The sequence below is a fragment of the Kogia breviceps genome, chromosome 9, assembly GCF_026419965.1.
Source record: "Kogia breviceps isolate mKogBre1 chromosome 9, mKogBre1 haplotype 1, whole genome shotgun sequence".
NCBI lineage: Eukaryota > Metazoa > Chordata > Mammalia > Artiodactyla > Physeteridae > Kogia > Kogia breviceps.
In genome coordinates, this window is record NC_081318.1 from 65,005,857 (window position 1) to 65,022,008 (window position 16,152).

Here is a 16,152-nt window from a genome sequence, read left to right on the forward strand (position 1 = left end):
TCATGGCATAGTGGTTAAGAGCAGAGGTTCAGGAAGCAGACTTTTTGATTCACAACCCGGGTTATGATATTTACTAGCCATACACCTTGGTAAAATTATTTAGTTTCTCTATACCTCAATATTACATAATAACAGTACTTCTTAGGCTTGTGGTGAAGGTCTAATTAACTACTAAATGTAAAACAGAACAATGTCTCACATGTAATAAGCGTCTATCATCTTCTCAATCCTCCTCCTCATTATCATTATCACTTCAAGTTAACTCATTTAGGTCCATAGATTTACACTTGCAAATTATTTTATCTTGAAGAAGATACCAGAAAGTTAAACTGCTTCTTCTAAGAGATGGCATTAATGTCGAAGCTCGGTCTCCCTTGTACCTGTCATCCGATTTTTGCTATGGTTTATGTGCTGGAATAGATTTAAGGACCTTTGATATTCCTTTATCTGTGTCTAAACATTTTCTCTGTCCTACATCTACTTAGTTCTGAACTCATCTCACTGTTCGAAGTGGATCATATTTTATTCAAGTTTACGTCTTTCTCAAGCCTTTTGATTTTATTTAAGGATGCTAATCCTATTCTCACCTAGATGATGGCTGGAAAATGTGTCTCTGCATTTAAGTGCAACTAAACAGAAAACAGAATAAAAGTACTCCAGATCCCTGTGTCAGGGGATGTAAGGGAACTCTCTGCCTCTCAATATCTATCAAAGATCTGAGGAGGGTTGCCTGAGGGAATAGCTGTACATCTATTCATTTAGATATTCTGAACTCTATTCCTGGGTTATCCTGCTTAGCAGAGACCTATAAATCTGTACCGTATCACATTAATCCCTACTGATTTGCCTTTCCTGAGTTACACTTTCATATTTATGCTAGTGGCCTACATTGAGGAAAACTGCTTAAAGAAAAAGCTTCCTTATAAAATTCATTGTGGTGTTTACACTACAGATGTTAATGAAGTTGTAATGCAATATAGTCACACTATCCTCTTTAAGAAGCCCTACTGATGAATTTTCTTTCTGACCCTAAAACCAGAAATTGTGCTTTTCCTTTACAACTGGTTTCTACTGTCTAATGGATGCTGTGAATTTCATAATTAACACACTATTCTTCTTTGCATTGGCTATCAAGCTTAGAGTTAAAACTATTGGTCCCACTTCAAGAAATTCACAGGATCTTATGGCACACATTTTGTACATTATCTTTATTATATTCATCATTGGTTGGATATCCTCTTTCTACTAGCATTTTTCCTTTGCCCCACATTCCTCACCCACTTATCCTTAAAATGACTATATCTCCTTTTATTTTATATATTTACATAAAACAAAGTAGGGCACAGGTAAGTATTAAAAATCACATAATACAGAAGCTTCCTAACTGCATAGAATAAAAGCCACTTGATAAATTCAAGTCACTCTCAAGCCATCAATATGTTATCTTCCCATAAATAATATCTACTACAGGGAAATCTACATATTTTTACGGAAGACAATCATTACCCTCTCCAAAGCACACTGCACACAGCACAAATGCATATTGTCCACGTGGAAAGAATGACTACAATTCATAGCCAATAGCTGCAGGCTTGATTCTGAGAGTGGAAAGTCTGCAAGAGAGTAGTTCTGTTCCACTAGGTGACTTAACACAATACAGTAAAGGTACATTTCAGGTGATGTACAGGAAATTGCCACTAATCAACAGCTCTTGACCTACAAAACTAACAATTTCATAAGATTCAACACAATACTGGTTCACATGCCCATGGGCAAGACTTCATATTGACCTTATAGAACCATCTCAGGGAATGAATCTCTTAATTGTGTTGAATCGTAAAAGGGAATTAAATTATCCTTAATTTTCTTTCAATTTTCTAAGAGGCAGATCTCCATGGCATTTTTGTTTATTTTTGAAACAGAAATATCATCGGATAATTTAATATAATACAACTACTTTCAGTGATTTGGATAAAGTGGATGGCTACTGTACCCAGTTTTTTATTCTTAAGTAAATTCACAGGGCAGAGGAATGAGACTAGATAAAATTTAGACATGGAGTCAAAAAATGGCTCAAGTCTGTCCTCTCACTTACTGTCTTGGTATGTCTGTGAAAATTTAGTCATGCATTAATAGGAAAACCATCACAACATGTTAGTTTCTTTGCTTACTCCTTTTGCTATGAATTTTTGAAAGACAGTGAGAAATGGATCAACAGCTTTCTTAGTGAAAAACATGATTTTTTATTTTCAAAGTACTTCTGGAAATTCCTAATGGAGGAGGAACTTAATTGATCCCAGGCTTTCTAACCAGACCTAGCTGAGGACATGTAAAGCAATAAGACTTTTTTGTAATTTTTGCATCTGTTTATTAATATTATTTTGACCAAAAACGTTAAGGTCTCCTAGGCATAGTGCTGCCTAACCAATATGGTTTTAGAAGCCCAGGAATCCTGTGTAACGTTAGGGGCAGATGGACCAGTGTGGCACAGGCTGAGCAATGATGAAAGTGTGCTTTTAGAGCAACCAAACAATCCCACGGTTATTGCAAGCATTTCCTTCAGAGTCCGTTGGCAACAGAGTGCTGCTTAAACTTCTCAAGGATTCAGCGTCACAAAGTAAGGGAAGCTGTAATTATTCTGTCTCCCATAAACACAGAAAAAGTAAAATTAGTTCTATTTCTCTTTGCTCTGAAATAATACAAAGGAAGTCTACTTTTTCCAAGAAAGGAGCAATTTCATGTATAATGTAAATACACTAAAGGATTTTGAGACATACTGAAAACAGACTCCATGAATTATACATCCTCCGTTATGTTTCTCAACTAGCAAGGCCAGTATACAATTATGCCTTTATTACACGCAAAATGCTTGGAGTAAAACTATCATTTAAAAAAATTCCTCCCTTTTTCTCAATTTAAGCAGAAAAGTAAACACATAAACAAAAGCAGTTAATACTCATTTGGTATATAATAAGTGCAAGGCCTTATGCTAGGATGTGTTTTACATATGTTATCTCATTAAGCCTTTGCAGAGGAGAGGAAAACAAAGGAGGAAAAGAATGAAGTTAGTGAGGCATACAGATTAATTCAAAATGAAACACTATAAATTAGATGTCTAGGAAGTAAACATCCTCTCATAGAAGGGCTTTTTAATCTCTCAAAGATATTTCTAAATGACACAATTCACAAACTACCCAGACCTCTGGTAAGAATAATGGATCAATTAAAATTTAGGCGGGAAAAAGTACCATTTCCTCCTTAGAAGCTTAAAATCTTGGGGAGTTGCCATAATACTCATGAGGCAACTGTAAAAGCACAGAATTCTATGTAATCAAATGGTAACTTGTGTAATATAGTATAAGAAGGGCATAGGCTTTGGATGAAAAAAGATCACTGAAATCTTAACAGTGTGAAAAAGACAATTTGAAACAGGAGATATGTGGATAGTTGTGACAATGGTTGAAGGTATTTCAAGTCAGATAATAGAGAAGCAGCACAAGAAAAGGAAAAGATATGTCACTGGTCTCTGTTGCAACAGGCAGGTGGCCCTTGGCTTAGAGAAAGTTCTTGTCTATAGACAGAACAGCACAGAATCTGATGCTGAGAACATGTAGCTTTGCTGAATATTGGAAATATGAAATTGTAAACTGATACATTAAAATCACATAACTACAATAATATGGATGGTTACTTGAAATTCTTAGGTTGTGTTCAATATACACTTTTTTTCATAAATTAGTTGACCCACAGAGGTATTTTTCGTGGATTCCAGACTAATAATATAGATCCTTGTATTTCAAGTGTATTTTTGTATGCAATAAATGGTGAAACCTTTTCAAGATGAATCTGTTGTCATGGCTTCCTTTTCCCATTGCTATTCTACCCAGTTTATTTCCCTTTTTATTGCCCATTGCTTTTAGAAGGAATAAATATTAATGAGTTCCACAACGTAGTTTGTACTCCTCTGTTAACACTGGTGAGAGTAGCTACTCCCTATTGAGCAATCATCAGCAAGGCAGGGAACAGCCTGACACAAACCACTTCTTTTACATTCTTAGATTGCAGGAGTGTGCCTCTGAAAAAATGCTATTCATTCGCCAGCACAGGTCCCTGAGTGTTCATTTCAAAATTCCTTCTGGTGCTATCATTCATCGACAACTGACTCGATGAAATATGTGCTTAAGGGTTACAAAAAGCACACATAGTACAGTCACTTGATAGTGTCAGGTTATGTGACATTTTATCTAATGTTTTTCTTTCATTAATGGAAGGTCCTTTACTAACAGCTATGGCTTCTTTCCATCTTGGGTTACAGGTATAAAGTGAGATGAAAAAGTATCTCAGTATAAAGTGTTCTTCCTCACCAATTTCCTAACTTAACTAATAGCAAGGTATAGCAGTTTTCTAAAGATTTGCAGCTCAGGGACCTAAAACTAGGGCTCAGTGAACATAACTAAGACCAATATTAGAACTGAAAGTTCTACTTCACTTCTGAACACAAAGAGTGACTTTTCCCAGTCACTCCGTTCTCCCGTTTTATCTCTAGAACTTTGGGAAACCTGTTTTCAGGCCACGAATGCCTGTGCTTCTGTTTCTCATCTTAATGTACTGATTCTCTTTAGCTCTAATAGAGGCCAAAAATCTGTGTTACAATTTGGGACAGATTCATTAAGAAACCCATGAGGCTTAAGGTCAGGGAGCTTCACATGCACAGGACCCTTCTGAAACCCTGACAGAGATCTTGCTGATTTTGTATTTGGAATTTAGCTTTTTTTTTAATGCATAAATTACGTAAGCCTTGGGCCTCAAAAAGAAAGAAAAATGGATTTCGCTTTCCCTATCCCAGTCTCTCCCAAAGCTTTGGAAAGGGCCTTTTAAAAGGACCATCATGAGCTTTACGGTAAAATCATCTTATTATAATCAACACAGTTGTTATAAAAAAGCAGAGATTCCTGCACCCATTTCAGACCTACAGAATCACAATCCCAGTGGATAACATCCAGGGATTTTTACATTTTCTTAGAGCATACAGGTGATTTTTAAACTACATTTTGAAAATACATGATTTCCAGAAAAATAATATACCCAGTGAATACGGGTAAAGGTTCTTTGTTAAGGATGGACCATGGTTGTAGTATATTTTCAGATTTTAACTGAAGAGCCCCAAACTGGCATGTCTGTAGAAGTCTCTCCATGTTAGCCTTGTGAAGGGGCAACCCTGAACCTCCAGTAAACAAAGCCTTAATACGAGGTTATTTGAGGTTTGGTTATATAAGGTAGGTTATAAGCTCCCTGACAGGGGTCAAGTCTGCTTTTTAAAACATTCTATATTCAACATCTTAACCCGTGGTGCAACCTAACAGTTGATCAGTAGGTATGTATTGAGTAAATGAAGGAATATCAGGTGAGATATCCAAATTTTAACACTTCATTGATCAGCTTGTGATCGATGTTCAGAAAAGTAACACAGGAGAACAGATACAGAATGAGTTCAACATTAACCCACTGACACATAAAAAGATACTCAACATTGCTAATTATTAGAGAAATGCAAATCGAAACTACAATGAGATACCACCTCACACTGGTTAGAATGGCCATCATCAAAAAGCATACAAATAACAGATGCTGGAGAGGGTTTAGAAAAAAAGGAACCCTTTTACACTGTTGGTAGGCATGTAAATTAGTGCAGCCACTATGGAGAACAGCATGGAGGTTCCTTAAAAAACTAAAATAGTTATCATACGATCCCACAATCCCACTGCTGGACATATATCCTGACAAAACTCTAATTTTAACAGATACATGCATCCCAATGTTCACTGCACCACTATTTACAATAACCAAGACATGGAAGCAAGCTAAATGTCCATCAATAGACGAGCAGATAAAGAAGATGCCACACACACACACACACACACACACACACACACACACACACACACAGAGGAATATTACTCACCCATAAAAAAGAACAAAATAATGCCATCTGCAGCAACATGGATGGACCTAGAGATTGTCATACTGAGTGAAGTCAGACAGAGAAAGACAAATATCATATGATACCACTTATATGTGGAATCTAAAAAACAAAATGGAGCTTCCCTGGTGGCGCGGTGGTTGAGAGCCTGCCTGCCGATGCAGGGGACACGGGTTCATGCCCCGGTCCGGGAAGATCCCACATGCTACGGAGCACCTAGGTCCATGAGCCATGGCCGCTGAGCCTGTGCGTCCGGAGCCTGTGCTCCGCAACGGGAGAGGCCACAACAGTGAGAGGCCCGCGTACCGCAAAAAAACAAAACAAAACAAAATGATACAAATGAACTTATTTACAAAACAGAAATAGAGTCACAGATGTAGAAAACAAACTTATGGTTACTGGGGGGAAGGGGAGGGAGGGATAAACTGGGAGATTGGGATTGACATACACACATTACTATATATAAAACAGAAAATAATAAGGACCAACTGTATAGCACAGGGTACTCTACTCAGTAATCTGTAATGACCTATATGGAAAAAGAATCTAAAAAAGATTGGATATATGTATAACTGATTCACTTTACTGTACACCTGAGACTAACACAACATTGTAAATCAACTCTACACCCAATAAAAATTTTAAAAAATAGGTAAACAACAAGCTCTTACTGTATAGCACAGGGAACTATATTCAATACCTTATAATAAATAATAATGGAAAAGAATCTGAAAAAGAATATATATATAATCATATATATATATATCATTCAGTTATATATATATATATAACTGAGTCACTTTGCTGTACAGCTGAAACTAAAACAACATTGTAAATCAACTCTACTTTAATAAAAAATAATAATATTAAGCAATCGATGCCAACCAACTGTTCCTTCCCCACATTAAACATTTAATCTTCACAGAAACCAAATAATTAACAAAGTGCCTTAATAGACACAATCAATACTCTCACTGTCATCATATCATCATCATCATCATTATGGTATCATTTCCTTTTAGAGTGGGCATTTGGGTCTTAAGTGTAGGTATTTGTTGTAAGTATTTCATTAGACTTAATACTGTTGGAGAAATTTCAATGTGTCTAGCCAATTCATATCTCTTTTTTAAAATTTAATTTTATTTATTTATCTATTTTTTTATTCATATGTTTTTGCATCATAAAATTATTATCTAGGGGCTTCCTTGGTGGCGCAGTGGTTGAGAGTCCCCCTGCTGAGGCAGGGAACACGGGCATGCCCCAGTCTGGGAAGATCCCACATGCCACGGAGCAGCTGGGCCCGTGAGCCATGGACGCTGGCTGGGCCTGCGCGTCCCGAGCCTGTGCTCCGTAATTTTAGAGCCCACAACAGTGAGAGGTCCTCGTATGGAAAAAAAAAAAAAAAAAAAAAAAAAAAAAAAAAGAAGAAAAATTATTATCTAGTATGTTTTATCCTTTCTAGCTTAGTATCACACATATTTAACAGCACACCATCTATGAATTTGTCAAAGGCACCAACATACATAATGAATTTTATTATCTTCTCTGGGTAATAATTCCTTTGTCATTATTACCTTTGTCTAAGTAATCAAGCCAGTGTCATTCGCCTTTCCCATTAGCAAACTGGGAAAAAAATGAGAATGATACAAAGGGAGATAGGTTTGAAATACTCATGAATTTTCAGATGATTCCTTCAGTTTTAAAAGTTTAGTCATTCTCATGTTTCACTGAACAATATCAAGTTAGCAACATAATTTTTATTGAGTTTTATGTTTGTGAAGATTATCGTTCACTCTAAAAATACTGGAGAAAATTCTGGGCAGTTTTGATTATCCAATAAAATTTTCTATCAAATGCTATTTAATCAATCCAATCATTCAATCTTCTGGATAGTTTTGACACTGCACACATATATAACTTAAATCAATCTCATGTTAAAATAAAATTTTCAGCTGCACTTTGTATATAAAGATGGCATTACTGCCTAAATACAACGTGTGATCTGTTCAGGTATTTTCCAGCAGTGGTAAATGTTTGGACTGAGTAATCCACACTCTTAGTTTGATCATGGCAAAAAACTTATAATACAGTTGGTTGATCTCATAATAATAACAAAAACAAAGTGACTTTCCGTAATAACCTTTAACTCTGACATTTGAAAAGTCGTATTTCTAGATTTTTAGTCTTTTTTATTTGCTATTACTTAGATCGTCTCTAAGAAAACAATGATTTTTTTCCTCTTGTTCAGTACTTTTATTGAATTGACTGATTTTTATTTAATCCCTTTTAGAAAAGTGTGTATACATATAATGTATTTTTTGTTAATAATTATTCTTAATTTTTAACAGGCATAATAACTTAGTAATATATAAGGGTGCTCAATATCTCTATGCTTTCCCAAACAATATACTCCTTATTATTTCCTCTTGTCATATATTATTGTTGGTCATTAACTAATTTACAGTGTTTTAATCATGAAAATTATTGTTGTTGCTTCACACATATTTATAACTTATTTAGACTACCCAGATGCTTACCAAATTCTTTGCACATCTTGCATTCTTCTCTTTCTGGGTTCAACTTCCTTCTTTCTAAACATCATACAGCAGTACTTTCAGTAAGGGTTTATTAATCCTTTCACTTTTGTCTTAATTTTGCCCGTAGTTTTCAATGATAGGTAGCTGGATAAATAATTTTAAGTTGACGGTTATTTTCCTTTTAGTACTTTCAATATATTATTTTTATTATATTGGTCTTCTGTAGCTGTTGAGAATTTCACTGCTAATTTGTTAATTCTTTTGTAATTAATTTTCTCCTTCTCTCTGTTCCTTTTAATATGTCTTTGGAGTTGATGAGCTGAGAATTCACTACATTGTATATAAAGTGTACATATATTATTATCCTGCTTGCAAATTTTCTTGATGCTGTATATCTTGTCTTTCATCAATTCTAGACAATTCTCTCATCTTTTCTCTTGATTCTCTCACTCTGAACCTTCTTGTTTAATTCTTCATGACTGTTATCCTTGCTTTCATTCTCAACTTCTATTTTCAGTGTTGCATTTTGAATAATTTGCTTACATTTGTCTTTAGTTTACTGATAACTGTTTATCTCAAACTGTATAATCTACCCATTTGTTTATTTCCAGTTAAATTATTTTTCAGTTCCAGAACTTTTGTTTCTTTTATTTTTGTCTTTAAAAAATCTGGTCTTTTTAATTATGACTCATTATATTTAATGTTTTAATTTTTCCTTTACATCGTAAATAAGTTTTAGCATTTTATAGTTTGTATCTGCTTTTTCTAGTATTTCCAAGTCTAATATTTGCAAATCTAATATGTAGTCTAATATTTGCAAGTCTAATTTTACTGTTTGTTAGGCATTTTAAATCCTGTTTACAATGAATTATTTTTCCTCATGTAGTTCACAATTTGAATGGTGCAGTTTATCTGGGAAAATTCTGCAGCTTAGGATAAGGTATTCCACTCTTTAGAGTTTTTGCTTTTGCTATGTCAGGCACCTTGCTAATACCACTGCCTAACACCATTTCTTATATTAATTTTCAGCTTTGTGGTCTTTGGACTTATGGAAGTACCATACATTTGAAACTTAAACTCATGAGTACAGGCCCATAGTTGGAATTTTTAGAAGAGGTTTGTTTTTGCCCTGATTTAAGGCTGAAGCTGATCTGCTTCCTTGTTATCTCCCTCTATAGGTAAGTTGAATTTCTCTGCTCACTCAATCATTGATGCTATAACCCTTTGAGGCTGATGAAGTAATGCAGTATTTCTGCTTGTACTCTCTTTCTCTGAGTACAAGTTTATGTCATGCCCTCAAGTCCCCATAATGTAAACCCTTGTTCTGTACCAGCCCTACCCAAGGGCAATCACAGAAATCATCTCAGCCTTCACGGTTTGCTTTGGGAAATTGTTTAGTCAATCAAGACCTCAGTTCTGCTCTTAAAAGTATTTAAAACAATATTGCATCCTGAATGTCTAGGTATTTTGTAAAGGATGATTTTCAGCTATTCTAGTCTGCCATGTTGATGGAAATGTAACATAAGTGCAATTAAATAGCCATTTTTAGGTAAATAAAGTTAAGTAATGTGCATCAAGATATAAGGCCAAGCAGAAATGAAAACCAGATTTCTTGATTATCTGTCTGGGGTTCTCTTGAAAGTAGTCTTAAGATGAAAATTCAAAAGATTTTTAAGTTATCTATATAATTAGAAAAGAGGAAAATAGACATATAAAACTATTCTCTTAAATGAGTGCCCAATCTGACACAAAGTGTATACATTTTGACTCTCATCATTTGATCTAACAACTAGATCACGTGTCCTCTATTCAAAGTCAGAGGTGTGAATAGTTAATTATTCAGGGGTGAAGAATGGTGTGTGTGGATATAGCCCTTAGCTGAAATAGAGAATGTTTAAGGGTAACTGAAACGCTGAAGAGATAATTTTCAGACAAATTTAAAAGGAAATTGTACTATTTTACAAAGGGGAGAGTAAACATGTCAAACAACAAATGTTTATTAAACATTGACTAAGTCAAAGTTACTGTAAGCATTGTTATCATGTTTATACAACTTCTGAGCTGCCTCATTATATTTCTCCTTGATTGCCTTTTTGGATGAATACTTCCTGACATGTCATTAGTAAGCTCTTCCTGTACCAAAAATTGTAAGTTACCTCTGGGGTAGACCAATGACCAGCTTAACCTAATTCTCAGAATGTAAGTTTTTACTAGCTTCCATCCCAATGGCTGAAACCTCTTGGCATCTCACCTTCCATTTTGTAATCCACTGATCACAGAGAAATTTCCTAGGGAAACAGCCCTTCTCTTCCACAAAATATCCAGAGGACTGATTTCTGAAGAAGGTTTGTTTCCTTCAGGGATTTAGGATTTAAAACATAGGAATGTTTTAGTTATTCTATAATTATATCACAGTGCTTTTTACAACCCACAGCACCAGTGTAGGCTATGTTTCCCAAATGTAGCCATTATGTGATTTAGTTCCTTCTTCCTTTACCGTAGGAAGATTAAGAGAGCACAAAGTGGTGTGTTTAAAAATATGATGATAAAATATGAAAAGTGTTTATACCTTCATTAATTTACCACAACAAAAGTGTTCATAACCAAACTTTATATATGCTTGTATAATTATGGTATTATCCTAGTGACATTTAAAAAAATTATTTATTTATTTATTTATTTATTTGGCTGCGTTGGGTCTTCGTTGCTGCGTGAAGGCTTTCCCTAGTTGTGGTGAGTGGGGGCTACTCTTTGTTGTAGTGGGCGGGCTTCTCATTGCAACGGCTTCTCTTTGTTGTGGAGCACGGGCTCTAGAGCACACGGGCTTCAGTATTTGTAGCACGTGGGCTCAGTAGTTGTGGCTCATGGGCTCTACAGCACAGGCTCAGTAGTTGTGGCGCACGGGCTTAGTTGCTCCGCAGCATGTGGGATCTTCCTTGACCAGGGCTTGAACCCGTGTCCCCTGTTGGCAGGCAGATTCTTAACCACTGCACCACCAGGAAAGTCCCCAAGTGACATTTTAAAGTCAGTGAATTTAAAAATCTTTTTATGTTTTTCTATAATTTATATCTATATAATCATGTTCTAGAAAGATAAGAAACATGAAATCATTTCTATTTCATGGGACAGCTTCAATCTATTTCTAGCAAAATAGAAAGTAAAATACTATCTTTCCTAGAGGGTTTAAGAATTATATCAGGGAATGTATAGAGAATCCTGATACACATTTCTGATGGAAATGTTATGCAAAATAGTCTCACACACCTGTTATTTCAAAAGTGATGGATAGCAAAGATGCAGCACTAGACTTCAATGTACTCTCTGATATTTACTTTCTGAAATAACAGGGAAATAGCACCATAAGCATAGCCTTTTTTTTTTTTTTTTTTCAAAATAGTGTTGACTGAAGTGGGCTAGTCTGTGGAAACTGTAGATAAAAAAACTACAATTATAAAGAATTTGCATTTCATTTAGGGATGGTGACTATTTTATTCTTATTTCTTTGCAGATGGGAAAACATGAGCTCTTTATTCATCCTTCTGTCTACCCATTCACAGTACAATCATCCTTCCCTCAATCCATCTTTCTATTGATTCTCCAAACCTTTCTGCTGGTTTATTTCATTCTGTGTCATCATTCAGGCTCATTATCCAGGCTGTCTTTCCTAATAACCTCAAATCCCACAGACCTTATCCAGATTTCGGTATGGATTATTTGATACATTTTCTATAAAAGAATGTTCTAAAATTTCCTATAATATAAATTGCAGTAAATTTTATGGTGCTTTATAAACAATACCTTTGGTGCCCCTCATTTAAAAACATGTTCAATCTGTATCAAATGGAAGAATTTCTTGAATTACTATAGCTAAAATCTACTTTCAATTCACTTTGAACTCTTAAAAAAGTCAATTCGCTTTCATGCATCTAATGATCAGCAACATTTTCATCAGCTTTCTAGGAGTTACACTGATAACCTCCCCAAGGGCAAGGCCTCGTCCTGTCATATCCTGAGAAGGATAGATTTCATGCTAGCGTAAGTTGGATATTCTTCAAGCCTACTGGAATTCTGAATAGCCAGATGACAGAAACTGTCAAAGATTTTACTACTAAGTCTTCTCAGTACAGAACTTGTCAAGCCTTTGTTCTAAAGAAGTGATTATGGAAATTTTGATCATCTGAATATTGTATTAGAATCGGGAGAATTCCAAGAATAAAATGTGGATACTCTCCAATATCAAGTAGATATATTTTTCCTATTGTCTATAGATGCCATCGCCAACTTAATAAGTATTCTGATAATTCAACTCATTTCAAGTTTTGAATAACATACTTTACACTTTGTCAGTACTTTAATAATAAATATTTCAATTTTCTGCAAATTAAATATATTAGCTCTAAGGAAAAGAATTTTTAGGGCCTCGTGTGGGGTGAGTCAGTTAACAGTAGTAAATACGTCAGTGAATAAAGTGATTTAATGTGACCCTGCCTTTGTGCTAAGGTGGTCATTATCATTCGTCTGTGTAATATGATGTATGAAGACAAAAAAGGAAATTTATGTGAATTCCATATCACTTGTTTACAATATTTTTTGTATCAAGAAATTTTATTTCTGAGCTAAAGTATTTTATTTTGAATTAAGGTATTTTTAATAGTTTGGTTATGTGTGAAAATGACATTTATAGGAAACATTGTGTGAATCTCCAAAAACAACAGTGTAGTCCTTGTTCTTCAAATTAAGTGCAATATGAATTGCTCTTAGAGTAGGTTGTTCATGGTTACACGGTCAGGATTTCTTGAGATCAGTACCTTCTAATTAGGATTGAATGAAGAAGTTATTTTGAGAGGTTTCCCTGTTTTTATAAAGTAAGCTTTCATTCTTTCATATTTGTTTAAGAAGACAGACTGTGAACAATCTTCGCAGCCCACAATCTAATTGTTTTCCATTCACACATATTTAGTCTTTACATGTCACCCTTGGGATGCTCGTATATTAAACAAGTTCCCCATTGGGTGATGTTAAGTACTTCTAGTGGGAACTCACACAGCCTAAGTTCTGAGGAAAAAAAAGCTGCAACTTTTAGCAAGAATCAGCTGTTTTTGCAAAGACTATAAGAGGTTTATTGATATTCTTGGTATTCAACATGAAAGGGCACAAATTCCTAAGTTATTCATGTTACATACTTACATGATTAAATATTAATTTTAGGTGAATTGTCTACTTCCATGTCTATTAATCTCTGCTTTGGCATTTGCCTTAGTCCAACAGATACATCTTAATAATAATATTCTTTGTGTTTTCCCTTTTTTCTGTGACTTTTACTTTTGTTGCTCTGCAGTGCTTTGACAGCAGAAGGGGAATTCTATGACAAAATGATTTTTTTAAATGTCCTGTTGCAATTCAGAATTCTGAAGGATATTTTTGAAAGCAATAACTTACAGGATATAACTCACGTTCAGAAACTAAAATCTGATCTACCTCTAGCAGTGAAATTATACTACTCTGAAAGGACTGCTATAATAAATCCACCTAAGAGTGTTAAAAATGTAGCCATTAAAGTGGCCAAGAAAATATTAATGTACTAACATTACACGTTTTATGGTATTTCCTTAAAACCTCAAGATATGTTAGTAGTAAAATGTATCCCTAGGCTAGATTCATAAATGAGCTGACAAACTGTGTAAAGCTAGTGGATACAAAACAATTAAATTTTTCAAGTTGCAAATGCAAAACTTTAGTCCTTATTTCCCAAGAATTAATGGTCACCAGTGCCACTCCTTTTTTTGTGGAGGCAAAGGAGCCATCTCTTCTTTTATGAAATGCCCATTTCTCTTGGTTCTTTCCCTTCTTTCTGTTTTTTTGATTATTCTTGGTCAGATTCCTTCTCTGAATATTTCTTTTTCTTTTGGTCTTTAATACATGCTGTTTCCTCTGCCTAGAATAAACTCTCTCTTGCATTCCTGACCCACTTAACTGTATGAAGTGTATGTGTCATAACTCAGCTCAAGTTCCACCTCCTTTGTGAAGGTTCCTCTTTCTACGATCTCCCTATGGTTATTCTAAAACTCAATTATAATGCATATCATACTGCATTATAACTACTGGGCTGGTTGTGTGCCCTCAAGATGACCATGAGCATTTTCCTGACATGAAGTTTATATTGATATTTTTATCCTCAGCACAATACACAATTTTGGGAACTCTCCTGGCAACTAATCAACATATGTTGAATGTATTAGTGATAGAAGTCCTGCAATCCCTCAGGTAGTGAAATGTAAGAGGGTCTGCTTACAGCATTGCTTGAAAAGTCTCATATTTGTATGGTCTAAAGGGCTACTAATTGAATATAAACTTGATCCAATAATGATTCGAATTTTAGAGTTGAGACAGGGCAGAAGTTGAGACACAGATGTAGAGAACAAATGTATGGACACCAAGGGGGGAAAGCCGCAGGGGAGTGGTGGTGGTGGTGTGCTGAATTGGGCAATTGGGATTGACATATATACACTGATGTGTATAAAATGGATGACTAACAAGAGCCTGCTGGAAAAAATAAATAAATAAAATAAAATTCAAAAATTAAAAAGAAAGAAGTCATGCCTTTGGGTTAAAGACTTTTTCCTGTAGTTTTATTCTGTATTTCTTTTAAATTCAAATTGAAATTTTCACTCAATACCATAATTAACTTATTTTTTCAACCCATTATAGGTTGAAATAAGGTGTTCTTTTTATAGCAAAATAAGGTGTTCTTTTTATAAGCACGTTTTACTTCTTATATGAAGAAAAGAAAATTTGGGCTTTGGAACACATATTTGCATTCTATATGTATCCTTATGAGATACATCTTTATTCTATTTTTATAATTAATTACTCCTACTAAAGAGAAGTTTGTCAGTAAATCAGAACAGACCAAAGATGCAACTGTATTAATTATTTTTACAACCATAATTTAGACTACTGTTCACCATAGTCAATATCAGCCATAATGTGAACAGAAATAAGACTCTTCCTGCCCCAAACGGCTACATATATATACCCCTGCAGTATGATCCCACTCTTGGTCTCCACAGTTGAGTACTTGAGAAGCAAACAGTTTACCTTCTTTGTCCTTCTGGGTGTTTAAGTGTGAGAGGAGGTCCTCGTTGGCCTGCACGCAGTACACCTCTCGGGTCTGGACCCCTCCTCCGCAGAGGGCCGTCTGGTTGCCCCGCCTCTTGTCCTGCTGACTGAGCAGAGGGTCCACACGGCACTCAGTCCACTCTGTAGTCCTCCAGCCATACCTAGATAAAGAAAATGATGGCAGTGGCAACCTGTTTACTGAATAAAACTTTTCTCCACTTCCACTTTTTGTTCCTCAAAAAGATTAATCTGGAGCTTCCCCGGTGGCGCAGTGGTTGAGAGTCTGCCTGCCAATGCAGGGGACACGGGTTCGAGCCCTGGTCTGGGAGGATCCCACATGCCGCAGAGCAACTAGGCCTGTGAGCCACAACTACTGAGCCTGTGCATCGGGAGCCTGTGCTCCGCAATGAGAGGCCGCCACAGTGAGAGGCCCGCGCACCGCGATAAAGAGCGGCCCCCGCTTGCCACAACTAGAGAAAGCCCTCGCACAGAAACGAAGACCCAACACAGACAAAA

General features: G+C 35.5%; 1 protein-coding gene across 1 annotated transcript in view; it reads right to left on the minus strand.

The window, feature by feature from the left end:
* Positions 1 to 16,152, minus strand: part of THSD7A (thrombospondin type 1 domain containing 7A) — a 456,022-nt gene that overhangs the window by 186,168 nt on the left and 253,702 nt on the right. The window contains exon 4 of the mRNA XM_059074016.2: positions 15,616 to 15,797. Within this exon, the coding sequence (XP_058929999.1) occupies positions 15,616 to 15,797 (182 nt within the window). The remainder of the gene's footprint in view (positions 1 to 15,615; positions 15,798 to 16,152) is intronic.